This window comes from Amblyraja radiata, chromosome 11 (genome assembly GCF_010909765.2).
Source record: "Amblyraja radiata isolate CabotCenter1 chromosome 11, sAmbRad1.1.pri, whole genome shotgun sequence".
NCBI classification, from domain to species: domain Eukaryota; kingdom Metazoa; phylum Chordata; class Chondrichthyes; order Rajiformes; family Rajidae; genus Amblyraja; species Amblyraja radiata.
Genome location: NC_045966.1, coordinates 32,565,595 through 32,578,933, shown reverse-complemented (window position 1 = coordinate 32,578,933; position 13,339 = coordinate 32,565,595). Strand labels below are relative to the sequence as shown.

Genomic DNA, 13,339 nt, shown 5'->3' with positions numbered 1-13,339 from the left:
TGGGAGGGAACCGATGTTTATTTTGTAAATGAAACCTCTCCCCCCCCCCACCCCACAATGAAAATTGAGATTTTTTTGTAAACAAAACCTCCCCCCAAGAATTTGATTAAAACCGAGTTATTTTGAAAACCACGTTTTTTTTAATGTAAATGAGTTGCGTCATTGTGAATGAAAATGGAAGAATTTAAATAAAACTCTTTTTTTTTAAAATTAGCAATATTTTATATACAGTGGCTTGCAAAAGTTTTCATACCCCTTGAACTTTTCCACATTTTGTCACGTTACAACCACAAACGTAAATGTATTTTATTGGGATTTTATGTGATAGACCAACACAAAGTGGTGCATAATTGTGAAGTGGAAGGACAATGATACATGGTTTTCAAATTTTTTTTACAAATAAAAAACTGAAAAGTGTGGCGTGCAAAAGTATTCAGCCCCCGAGTCTATACTTTGTAGAACCACCTTTCGCTGCAATTACAGCTGCAAGTCTTTTGGGGTATGTCTCTATCAGCTTTGCACATCTAGAGACTGACATTTTTGCCCATTCTTCTTTGCAAAATAGCTCAAGCTCAGTCAGATTGGATGGAGAGCGTCTGTGAACAGCAATTTTCAAGTCTTGCCAGAGATTCTCAATTGGATTTAGGTCTGGACTTTGACAGGGCCATTCCAACACATGAATATGCTTTGATCTAAACCATTCCATTGTAGCTCTGGCTGTATGTTCAGGGTCGTTGTCCTGCTGGAAGGTGAACCTCCGCCCCAGTCTCAAGTCTTTTGCAGACTCTAACAGGTTTTCTTCCAAGATTGCCCTGTATTTGGCTCCATCCATCTTCCCATCAATTCTGACCAGCTTCCCTGTCCCTGCTGAAGAAAAGCATCCCCACAGGTTGATGCTGCCACCACCATGTTTCACAGTGGGGATGGTGTGTTCAGGGTGATGTGCAGTGTTAGTTTTCCGCCACACATAGCGTTTTGCATTTAGGCCAAAAACTTCAATTTTGGTCTCATCTGACCAGAGCACCTTCCTCCACATGTTTGCTGTGTCCCCCACATGGCTTGTGGCAAACTGCAAACGGGACTTCTTATGGCTTTTTTTCAACAATGACTTTCTTCTTGCCACTCTTCCATAAAGGCCCGATTTGTGGAGTGCACGACTAATAGTTGTCCTGTGGCCAGATTCTCCCACCTGAGCTGTGGATCTCTGCAGCTCCTCCAGAGTTACCTGCTTCTCTGATCAATGCTCTCCTTGCCCGGCCTGTCAGTTTAGGTGAACGGCCATGTCTTGGTAGGTTTGCAGTTGTGCCACACTCTTTCCATTTTCAGATGATGGATTGAACAGTGCTCCGTGAGATGTTCAAAGCTTGGGATATTTTTTTTATAACCTAACCCTGCTTTAAACTTCTCCACAACTTTATCCCTGACCTGTCTGGTGTGTTCCTTGGGCTTCATGATGCTGTTTGTTCACTAATGTTCTCTAACAAACCTCTGAGGCCTTCACAGAACAGCTGTATATATACTGAGATTAGATTACACACAAGTGGACTCTATTTACTAATTAGGTGACTTCTGAAGGCAATTGGTTGCACTGGATTTTATGTAGGGGTATCAGAGTAAAGGGGGCTGAATACTTTTGCACGTCACACTTTTCAGTTTTTTATTTGTAAAATAATTTGAAAACCATGTATCATTTTCCTTCCACTTCACAATTATGCGCCACTTTGTGTTGGTCTATCACATAAAATCCCAATAAAATACATTTACGTTTGTGGTTGTAACGTGACAAAATGTGGAAAAGTTCAAGGGGTATGAATACTTTTGCAAGCCACTGTAAATGAGATTCAGGATACGCTGCTAAAAGGCAATGCAAGTGGAAGTGATTTTTGTCAAAGTGGTTTTTATAACGTTTAAAATGTGAATAATTTGTAAAATATATCCTCAATCCAAACGATACTTGCCACAGCACACCCCAGGACAATGGTGAGTAAGATGGGCAAACATTGTAGCGCTATCATGTACCGTTTTGGCATAGTTTTAGGATCACACGCGTTCACACATACAAACAAGATGAAAGTTTTAGAAAGATATTAGACCAAGTGGGACCCATTGAGCCCTGTCCCCCACCGCGGGGGGAGGCGCAGCGTCACACGGGAAGGCTGGTCCCCGAACGCAGTGTCGCCACACACCGCGGAGGCATGCACCCTCGGGGCCAATTACCCTCACAAGTAAAATCCTGGAATTTATGGAGGCAATCAGTCGTCCCCACGTTGGGGGGCGGGGGTTATGGGGGCGGCAACAGAGCTCACCCGGAGACAGGCGCCCCCCCCCGGAGGCAATCACCCCCATGGAAAATTCTGGCATTATCGGAGGAAATCAATCGTCCCCACGTGGGGGAGGGGGGGAAAGATCACCTCCCCCCCCATCACACACAAGGAAAATTTAGGATTTAAAAAAAATTGTAAATGAAACCTCTCCTCTATACCACCTGACTGGCACGACAAGTGGAAAAGGGATTTATTGAAGCTTAAAATGTGAATAACTTTTAAAATAAAAATTTAAACGTTAAAAAATAGATTTATTCAGTTCAGTTCTTTCTTGTTGAGTCTCTTGCTCCCTTTGTGTTCTTTCTCGTTGATCTTTGACATGTTCCGTTATTTCTTGTTGCGTCTCTTGTTCTCTTCTGCTACTTACTGTTACCATTGGCAACAATGACTCTGCAGCTTATGTAAATGATCTCAGTGTGATTGGTGGACTGTGAGATGGCATTATGACATCATCAGTGGAAGCTGCTAGAGGAGTGTCAGAAGCAGTTGGTTTTGTTCAAATCTTGCTTTTTTAAAAACTTTAATGATCAATAACGTGAAATAAAGCATCAAATCTGAACGGAACCTGATTAGGGCGTGGATGGGAAAAATGTGAGTAAGAATGTGGAAAATTTTCATCGCTACCGCGTAGCGTTTTGATAAAGATACGAAAAATAACCACACACACGATGCAAGATTTATGTATATATAGATACTAGACCACGTGGGAGGCCTGGTCCCACAAAGCAATTTCCTTGCCATCCCTCCTCCTACCCTTATTCTCCTCCATTCCTCCTCATCCCCCAGAACTCCCCCCACCCGCTCTTCACCCTCTCCCCTCATTCCACTCTCCCTCCCTCTCCTTTCTCCTACCCTCAGTCAATGAAAATCACGATGTCGTTTTAAAATGAAACCTCCCCCCTATTCCACTCACCCCATGAAAATCGCAATTTTATTTTTTAAACCGAGTTATTTTTGCGATTTTTAATGTAAATGGAAAACCCCTCTTATCCCACCCCCCCGCAATGAAAATCAAGATAGTTTCAAATGAACTCCCCCATCCCACCCCCCACAATGAAAATCGCGATGTTTTGTTTTAAAAAGGGTGTTTCCCCCCCCCCCCCCGCGATTTTTAATGTAAATGACCCCTCCCCACTATTCCACCCCCCACAATGAAAATTGCTATTTTTTTTGTAAATGAAACCTCCTCAAGATTTGATTAAAATTGAGTTTTTAAAAATCATGTTTAAAAAAAAAATGTAAATGAGTACCTGGATCACATTGTGACATCATTGTGAATTTTAATGTGAATGAGATTCGGGATCCCATTGTGACATCATGCGCTGCTAACAGTCAGTGCAGATGGAAGTGATTTTTGTCAAAGCAGTTTTGGTAAAGTTTAAATGTGAATAACTTGTAAAATGTACCACCAATCTGAACGAAACTTGATACAGCACACCACAGGACAATGGTGAGAAAGGGGGGCCAAAAATTGTAGCACTATTGTGTACCGTTTCGGCATAGCTTTAGGTTCATACACATACAAACAAACAAGATTAGTTTTAGATGGATAGATTATAGATGGATGATAGATAATAGATAGATGATAGATAGATGATAGATAGATAGATAGCTTTGCAAGTGAACTGTTGGGTTCATTTTAAAACATGTCAACTATTAATCAGACGTGTGAAAATGTCTGCATAATTCTACATTTCTAAAATTCTATATTTTCATGTAAACATCACGAACCTGGTCAATATACAACTGTAACTTATATAGCTATTACATTAAATAGCTATTACATTAAATCAGTCTCTTGCCCTGTAATCAGTCAGTCATTTTTTTCATTATTGCTTTGTGCCTTTTAGACTATTATTATTCCTTGATGCATTATTACCAGTACTAATTTGGACACTATCAAAGGCTTCCCTTGTGGTATTACCCACTGGATTACCATGCTGGCCTGTCACATTTCCATCATTGACTACTGCTTAAATTTGCTGGGAGTAGAGTGATAAATATCAGAAGTGATAAACTGACGCCATTTTAAGAAGTCTGGATGTAACAAGTGATGTACTAACAATAATTGGTCTGGGATCTCAACTTTGAAATTTACATGAATGGTTTGAATGAAGTCAACTGAAGTGTAGTTGCTAAATATGGTAAATATGCTGATGGCAAAAATTAAAATAGCACATTATCAAAATGGTGGGAGTTTAGAGATTTGAGGAGCAGAGGGACCAAGGTACCATAGAGCTACACAGCATTGAAATTGAATTGAAATAATTTAATTGCCACACAACCAAGGTCGGTGGTATTTGGGTTGCCAGCAGCGGTACAATAATAAAGAACACAACCACAATAAAAAATTTACACAAACATCCACCACAGCATTCATCACTGTGGTGGAAGGCACAGAGCTTGGCCAGTCCTCCTCCATTTTCCCCCGTGGTCGGGACCACCACCCTCCACAGCCGTTGCTGCGGGCGTCCAGATGGTAAGGGACAAAGTCAAAGTCAAGGTGAGTCCAGGATCGGCTCTTCCCAACCAGAGACCGCGGCTTCAGGCTGGTGTAGGCCGCAGACCGGTGGTCAAAGTTTTAAAGTACCTGCCGTGCCGCAGCCGGAAGCACCGCAGTCTGCAGGGCCGGCGGTCGAAGCTCCCCTCCAGGGGAGATGATAAGTCCAAGCCGCACCCGCGGTAGAAGATGGCCGCGGGCCGGCAGTGAAAGCTTCTTCTTCCCCCCGGGTCCTCCACGAGGGATCCCGGGCTGTAGACGCCGCACCAGCTGGAGTTCTGCAGACCGCGGCTTCAGGCTGCCGGCTGCCGCGAGCCAGCGTAACGGAGCGCTCCCCTCCAGCGAGGTCTCACCCGCTCCGCGCCGAGAGTCCATGCTGTGCCCGCCGCTGAAGCTCCGGGCGCGTCTCCGGGAAAGTCGGCGCCGATCCATGCTGTTAGGCCACGGGGGAGGCGATCTGAAAAAGTCGCCTCTCCATGGAAGAGGCGGCCGAAACGGTTTCCCCCTTACCCCCCCACACCACCCCCACACTTAACACACAAAGAAACATTAAAAACAAACTTTTAAACATACTAAAAAAATAAAAAAAGTTGAAAAAAGACGGACACGCTGCCGACAGGCTGCTGCCAGTGCAGCGCCCCCTACCGAATCATCCAGTTCACCATATCCACACCACCAGTGGGCACCCATCCATGTTAATCCCAACTTCCAGTACTTGGCCCATGCCTAGGCGATTCAAGTGTTCTCTCAGTGACTCTGCTTCCACCCTTCTCTCTGCATTGCAATACAGATACTCACCACTCTGGGTGAAAAACACTCACTTGAGATCCTCCAAATCCCCACAACACGATCCTCAATACACAGTGGTTCAGCAAGAAGATACACTATTTCAGTGGCAGGGACCCAGTTTCAAGTCTGACTCTTGACGCTGTTCGTATGGATTTTACCTAAGATTGTGCTCTTGTATCCTCCCACATCCCAATAATCAGTTTGGTAGGTTCAGTGACCACTATGGAGATGACTTGTAAGAAAATGGGAGGTAGAGAAAGGAACTCCAAGTGGGTATGAAACACTTCAACATCAGATAGTTCAAAACCCTGGAAGCCAGGTGCGAACACCACAAAATAGTCAACTACAGTAGCAACACACTCCCCAATCCAACAGCCAGAGCCAACTACAGCTGTGGAAACATAGAAAATAGTTGCAGGAGTAGGCCATTCGGCCCTTCGAGCCTGCACCTTCGAGCCATTCAATATGATCATGGCTGATCATCCAACTCAGTATCCTGTACCTGCCTTCTCTCCATACCCCCTGATCCCTTTAGCCACAAGGGCCACATCTAATTCCCTCTTAAATATAGCCAATGAACTGGCCTCAACTACCTTCTGTGGCAGAGAGTTCCAGAGATTCACCACTCTCTGTGTGAAAAATGTTTTTCTCATCTCAGTCCTAAAGGATTTCCCCTTTATCCTTAAACTGTGACCCCTTGTCCTGGACTTCCCCAAAATCGGGGACAATCTTCCTGCATCTAGCCTGTCCAACTGGAAGCTGTGAGAGGGTCTGCCTGTCAAGGATAGGCCTAGTCAACCACAGAAGGAAATGCAGCACTGATGAAATATTCCCCCCTACAAACAAGACAACAAAGGAAACTCCTTACTTCAGTTGAATCTCTTTGTTCTCGAACTTTTGCCACAGCTTCAATCTTGCTCACAGCTGGATTGATGCCATTACTGGTCACCTTGTAGCCCATGAACACCAATTCTAAGACACCAAGCAAACATTTGTCCCCATTCACTGTCAATCCAGCAGCCTTCAACCAAGTTAATGTTTGCCTGAATCTCTCATCATGTTCCTCACGTGTGTTATCATGAATGATGATATCATCTGAGATGTTGCATTTCCAGGAATCCCTTGAATTACCTTGTGAATTTCACATTGGTAAATCTCTGGTGTTGGATTGACTCTGAATAACAACCTCTTATATTGTAATTAAGTAAGTAAGTTTATTGGCCAAGTATTCACATACAGGGAATTTGCCTTGGTGCTCCGCCCACAAGTAACATGACAAACAGTGACAGTTACGAATGACTCAGAAAACACTAAACATTAATAATAAAACATTAATGATAAAACACCATTGATCAAGCATGTGAACCAACAAAATACCAGATCAAAGGGAGGCTACAGATTTTTAGCTGTTGAGTAGATCAACTACTCATGGATAAAAACTGTTTTTTATGTCTGGCTGTGGAAGCTTTGACAGTCCGGAGTCGCCTTCCAGAGGGAAGTGATTCAAAGAGTTTGTGGCCAGGGTGAGAGGGGTCAGAGGTGATCTTGCCTGCTCGCTTCCTGGCCCAAACAGTCAGAAAGCCATCCACACTCGCACTAGACTCTGGGATGTCCTCAAGGAGCCATGTTCCCACAAAACACCGAGATCATTGCACTCACGGCACTCCCTCCGAGTCCTCACGTCCATCTTGTTTTTTCGGCGACCTCACATTCCCCACTGTGATGGAAGTCAAATGACTTATACCTTCTTTCCTCCCGCTATCGGGGCAATCAAAGCTCCCACCGTCGGGGCGATCGAAGCTCCTGCGGTTGGAGCTCCCGCAGTCGATCCCTAACAAAGGGACAGTCAGCTCCACGATGTTAAAGCCACAGCGCAGACAGAGATATGATGAAAAAGTCGCATCTCCGTCGAGGAAAGAGATAAAAAGGTAAAAAGGTTTCCCCCAACCACACCCCCCCCCCCCCACCCCCCAATTACGCAATTTCCAATGCCTTCAAATATCAATATCAATATCAGTTTTATTCGTCATTTGCACATAAAGTGCAAGTGAAATGAATTTGCCAGCAGTGGTACAATGAAAAGCACAATAAAAATTTAACACAAACATCCACCACAGCATTCATCACTGTGGTGGAAGGCACAAAATTTGGCCAGTCCTCCTCCATTTTCCCCCGTGGTCGGGATCTCAATCCTCCGCAGCTGCCGCTGCGGGCATCCAGGTGTACAGACAAGGTAAAGTCCAGATAAAATCCAGGTAAGTCCTGAATCATTGCTTCCCCACTGGAGACCGCGCTCGCGGCCTCAGGTTGGTGGAGGCCACAGGCCGGCGGCCGAAGATTTAAAGTTTCCACCGCGCAGCAGCCAGAAGCACCGCAAACGGCATGGCCGGCGGTCAGTGCTCCTCTCCAGGGGTCCCCGCTACTGATGGCAAGTCCACGCCGCACCCGCGGTAGAAGTTGGCCGCTTGCCGGCGGTCGGAGCTTCTTCTCCTCCCGGGTCCCTAATGAGGGATCGCAGGCTGCAGACGCCGCACCAGCTGGAGCTCTGCATACCAAAGTTCAATACCTCACACTTGTCAGAGTCACATTCCATTTGTCATTCCTTGGCCGACCTCAACTCTTTGGATCTTGTTATAAATTTAGATATCCTTCCTCACCTGTCTATCACCAATTTTGGTGTAATCTGCAAATTTACTAACAACTTCATTGTCATCCACATTGTTAATGAGTATAAGAAACCTGGAACCCAGAACAGACTGTTCAGCATAGCACTGGTCATGAGCCTCCAATGAAAACAAAACCCTCCACAACTATCCTTTGACTCCTTCCTCCAAACCAATTTTAAATCTAATTGGCTACCTCATCTTGGATTTCATGTGATCTAACCTTACATAGTCTGAATTAGTCATTGAGGTTTTAAAAAAAGGCAACTGTGGCAAATAATTTGCTGCATCATTTATTTCCATGTACAGTTGTCAATAATCTAAGTGAAACATTGCAATCATCATTATTGGAACAGATATCTTCAGTTAAAAAAAAATTTAAAAATGCATCTTCCGATTTATGGTCTGTGCCAGAGTGAAACAAATGCCAACCAAGAAATTCCCAAAATGATGGTTTGACCTTCTTTCAATCAGCGCATAGTTTTTCTTAATGGAAGATAGGATGCAGAAAACATGGAATGGTCATGCCCCAATTCTGTTACCCATCCTACAACTAAAAGGTATTGCATGATAATGACTTAAAAAAAACCCCATACCATTGGACAAGGAAAGTTTCACTACAAGTCCTGCTCAATTTAAAATAAAATTTCTTCTGGGGTTAAGAGCTACAGAGCCAGATATTTTCCTACTCTAACATCAATGTGGTGGCCAAAGTGATAACACAAGGGATAGAGTATGAAAGATTAGTACCTGTACAATTATTTTGCATCCAAGGCTGGCACCACATTTTCCAATTCAGGTGCCAGACCTTTCTTTTCCATTTCAAATGCTCGAGAAAATAGCTTCAGATTGCATAAATACATGTCAAATCAACACGAGGGCAGGGTGGCAGGGAAAATATACTGTTCAACGATTATTTGGCTAATCACCACTATGATCTCTTGATCACCGATGGTGTTGCCTACGTGCTGCATTGAGCCATTTTTGTTCAATTTACATTGCTTCTTTTCCACCTGGAGAATTGGTGGAGATACTGGTATTGTGTCACAAGTTTATGCAAGCCTGAAGATGCTGTGCCAATACCATGGATGGTCATCAATTATAACACTGTGCCCAGAGCCAGTTCACTCACATCAGTGTTGCTTGTTTTGTATAATCAGCTGCAATCATTGGCAGTGTTCTCTTCATGTCCTTGTGCTGGACCTTTACTTGAGAATTTGCAAGGCCATTATCATAATTTACTCCTGCAGCATAGTAGCTTACCAATTGATTTGCACAGAATAAATGTCCATCCATCTCTCAATCCATTATCAAGTGACCTACAACAGTATCGATAAGCATCCACACTTGTTATTTGTTTATCATAACCATAAACTTCCAATCACTAAAATTCTGCAGACTTTCTTTCTTTAGGCTGTTGTTGTCGCCAGATTTAAAACCCATCTCACTCTGTGAGGTCCAACTTCATGCACCTGTACCATGCTTTCCCAGATCTATGGATCCAAGAATTTCCAGAATTTTGTGCAACCACATCACTGCTGACAAAAGGATATAGCCATTTACTTTCTCATTTATCCAGAGTTCACATTCCAGAACTTTTTATACTAAACAAAACTGCCTCACATTCTTAAATGACCTTTTTGTGTCTATAAAGGGCCTGTCCCACTTGAGCGTCATTTGCCGTGGGACGTGACGCGTAAATGATGTTGCGTAAATGACGCCCAAGTGGGACAGGCCCTTTATATTATGTCTCCTCTAATGATGTCCTCCATATTAAATAGCTTACCCTCAATTTTCTCCCAAGGTAATCCATACAATACTCAATCAAATAAAAAGTGTTAATTTGCATATCTTTGCCCATCTTTTCCTTTGGATTTTAGTTGTATGTTCCAAAATTATAGCCTCAAATTACATTGAGGGAATTAAAACACCTAAGATTTCTATTCATGGTGTTAAGACTTAAAGTTTTGTAAGAATTTTTAAAAAAGTGGGCGGAACAGTGGTGCAACGGTAGAGCTGCTGCCTTACACCTCCAGAGATTGTAGGTATGTTGCAAAACCTACCTTAAGCGTCCCTGCAGATCTGTCCCAGCTCGTGTGTGCGATTTTGGCACCGTTTTGAGGGGGGCGGGTTTAAAACGCGATTTCCCCTAGGCTGTTCAAATCGAGCTTGTTCAGCCTAGTTAGTTGGTGACGAAAAATCGCTGGGAGATTCTTTCGCTGGAGCTATTTTTACTTTTAAAGGGTTTATTTAATTATTATAGTAAGTTAAAAATTAACCTCTAAACCCACGACCGCCGACAATGGGACGGATCTTATACAGGGGACAACGGAAGGCAGGTTGTTTATTTTTACATTAAAAAGGGCTTCTTAAGATCCCTTTATACAAAGTTTTATGTTGCGAGTAGCTAATTTGGGGCCCCATTAAATCCCGCAGTATTTTTCTGGGCATTTGGGGCACAAATCTACCGCAATGTGAACGTTCTAAACCAGCGCGTTCCACAGGATCCCACTTGCAAGCTGATTTAAATGGCCATTAATTTACAGCAATTGAACACTAAATTCCTTCCATTTGGCCTATAAATTAATGTAAATGAGATTTAAAAATCATGTTTTATTGTGAATTCTTTGTGAATGTCATTTGGACACTTAGGCTATTTAAAAATGTTAATCTTTTCTTAAGAAATGAATAGATGTTTAGATCTAGTAATTGAAGTTTGGAATTAGCTACAATTGGGTACCTAACTAATTATATGCTTTAATTTCAGGTCATCCAAGTAAGATTGTTTTATATTTGTTTCAGAATGCTTCAATCTATGATAACCATATAACAATTACAGCACGGAAACAGGCCATCTCGACCCTTCTAGTCCGTGCCGAAACTGAAAATTTCATTCAGTTCTCTTAATTTTTAAGAAAGTTATGGGCTTTTGACTGTCCACGATCACAGCTTTTTTGTTATGTCCATAGAAAATCAATAGGGAACAAGATGCTAATTTCCGAGTATGAAAATGGTCATAACTTTTTTAATACTTGAGATATGAAAGTGAATTAGGTGTCAAATTAAACTTCTTTTTATGCTTTATCTGATGGGATAAATTGCAGACTTTATTTTTAAAATCTCAAAATTTTGTAACATTGCTAGAGATTGGAGCTTGATCCTGATCTAAGAGGCTGTCTATACATAGTTTGTACGTTCTCCCTGTGACGCGTGGGTTTTCTCTGGGTGCTCCGGTTTCCTCCCACATTCCAAAGATGTACAGGTTTGTAGGTTCATTGGCTTCAGTAAAATTGTAAATTGACTCCCGTGTGAAGGTTAGTATTCGTGTACAGGGCGATCACTGGTCGGCGTGGTCTCAGTGGGCCGAAGGGCCTGCTTCAGTGCTGTATCTCTAAAGTAGAGTATCTATCCCCATCACCAGCAATATTGCTCTCCACTTCTCATGCATCATCACTTTTCTCTGTTCTGCCTCTTTTTCATGGGAGTTTGCCAATAAAGAGATATTGCAAGAAAAGAGGCCGTTCAACTCATCAAGTCCACACAAACCATCAATCTGCATTTGCACTCACCCTACATTATTCTCATTGATTATTCTTCCATTTCATTACCTCACCCAGATTCTACCAGTCATCTACAACTACACACTATAGGCAATTTACGGCGGCCAATTGACCAGAGCACCTTAAGGAAACTTGCGCGATCACAGGAAGAAGATGCAAATTCCACACAGACAGCACCAGAGGACAGGATTCAACCCAGGTCTGGTGTTGCAAGACAGCATTTTTATTAGTTGTGTCACTGTGCCACACCTATATTATTTACCTTCAGAAATATTTCCACTCATTCCATATACAAATTTTTGAATGCTTTTTATAATATAATCATTCAACTGATCCATTAATTCAAATTAACCAAAACATTAGTTTTCCAAATGTTTTGAGCGGAAATTTAAATTGTAATTAACTTAAAGATACAGGATTATAAGAGCATAAAGTTGCAGCACAGGGACAGGTTTTTCAGTCCATGATATCTGTGCAAACATGATACCTACTCAAACTATTCCCTTCTGGCACACAAACACTATATCCCTCCATTCCTTGAACATGCATACGCCTACCCAAAAGCCTCTTGTATGCCACTATTGCTTCTGCGTCCATCACCAGCCCTGGCAGGGCTTTCAGGCACCTACCACTGAAAACAAAACTCACCCCAAATTTCATCTTTAACCTTTTTTCCTCTCACCTTAAAGCTATGCCCTCTAGTCTTTGGCATTTCCACACTGGAGAACATTTTCTGAATGTGTACCCTATCTATGCTTTGCATAATTGATGAAACTTCTGTCAGGTGTCCCCCTCAGGGTTTGACAGAGGAATAAAAAAGCAATTTTGTCCAACCTCACCTTATAGCCATGCCTAATCCAGGCAGCATGCTGGTAAACCTCATCCCCCAAACCATAGACATTATTATAGTTTATATAGTTACAAAGCATTAAAAGAAAACTATACCATTGTTAATAAATACAATCCCTCATCCCAAGCAAAGGGGCTAGGCATGGATATAAAGGAGTAAAGTTTTATTCCATATATCTAAGGCAATTGCACAGCAGTAGACCCCTATACTATAAATACCCCATTCTTTCAGGTTGGAAATTATGACAGATGATTAACTATTTTAAAAGTGAAAACACCATTGTTTGAATTAACTCAAATCCATAATATTCTTGTTTCACTTAATATTTATGAGAAAAGATAGGCATTCTGTAACCACAAACATATTGTTTTTATTCTTTTCAAACCCTCAATTTAAAGCTGAATATCTGATAACAGTCTTATTAAACTTTTGAGGCTTGTGTTTACCTTTTAGTGGGTCCTGTTCAGCTCTCATGATGTCAATCAATGAACTCTCCAATGAATGCATATTTAAAGTGTCATATAATCTAGTTCGATCCTAGAGAAAGCAATAGAAATTATCTTGGTTTGCAATACTGAAGTCACCTTATAGCAAAGATAAATATTTTGGTTAAAAATTACAAACTCAGTTTTAATTTTAACAAATGTGTTACT

General features: G+C 42.1%; 1 protein-coding gene across 3 annotated transcripts in view; it reads right to left on the bottom strand.

Moving 5' to 3' along the window:
* cpeb4 (cytoplasmic polyadenylation element binding protein 4) overlaps window positions 1-13,339 on the bottom strand; it is an 82,114-nt gene that overhangs the window by 37,598 nt on the left and 31,177 nt on the right. For all 3 annotated transcript variants that reach the window (XM_033029646.1, XM_033029645.1, XM_033029644.1), the window contains exon 2: window positions 13,133-13,223. In XM_033029646.1, the coding sequence (XP_032885537.1) occupies window positions 13,133-13,223 (91 nt within the window). The remainder of the gene's footprint in view (window positions 1-13,132; window positions 13,224-13,339) is intronic.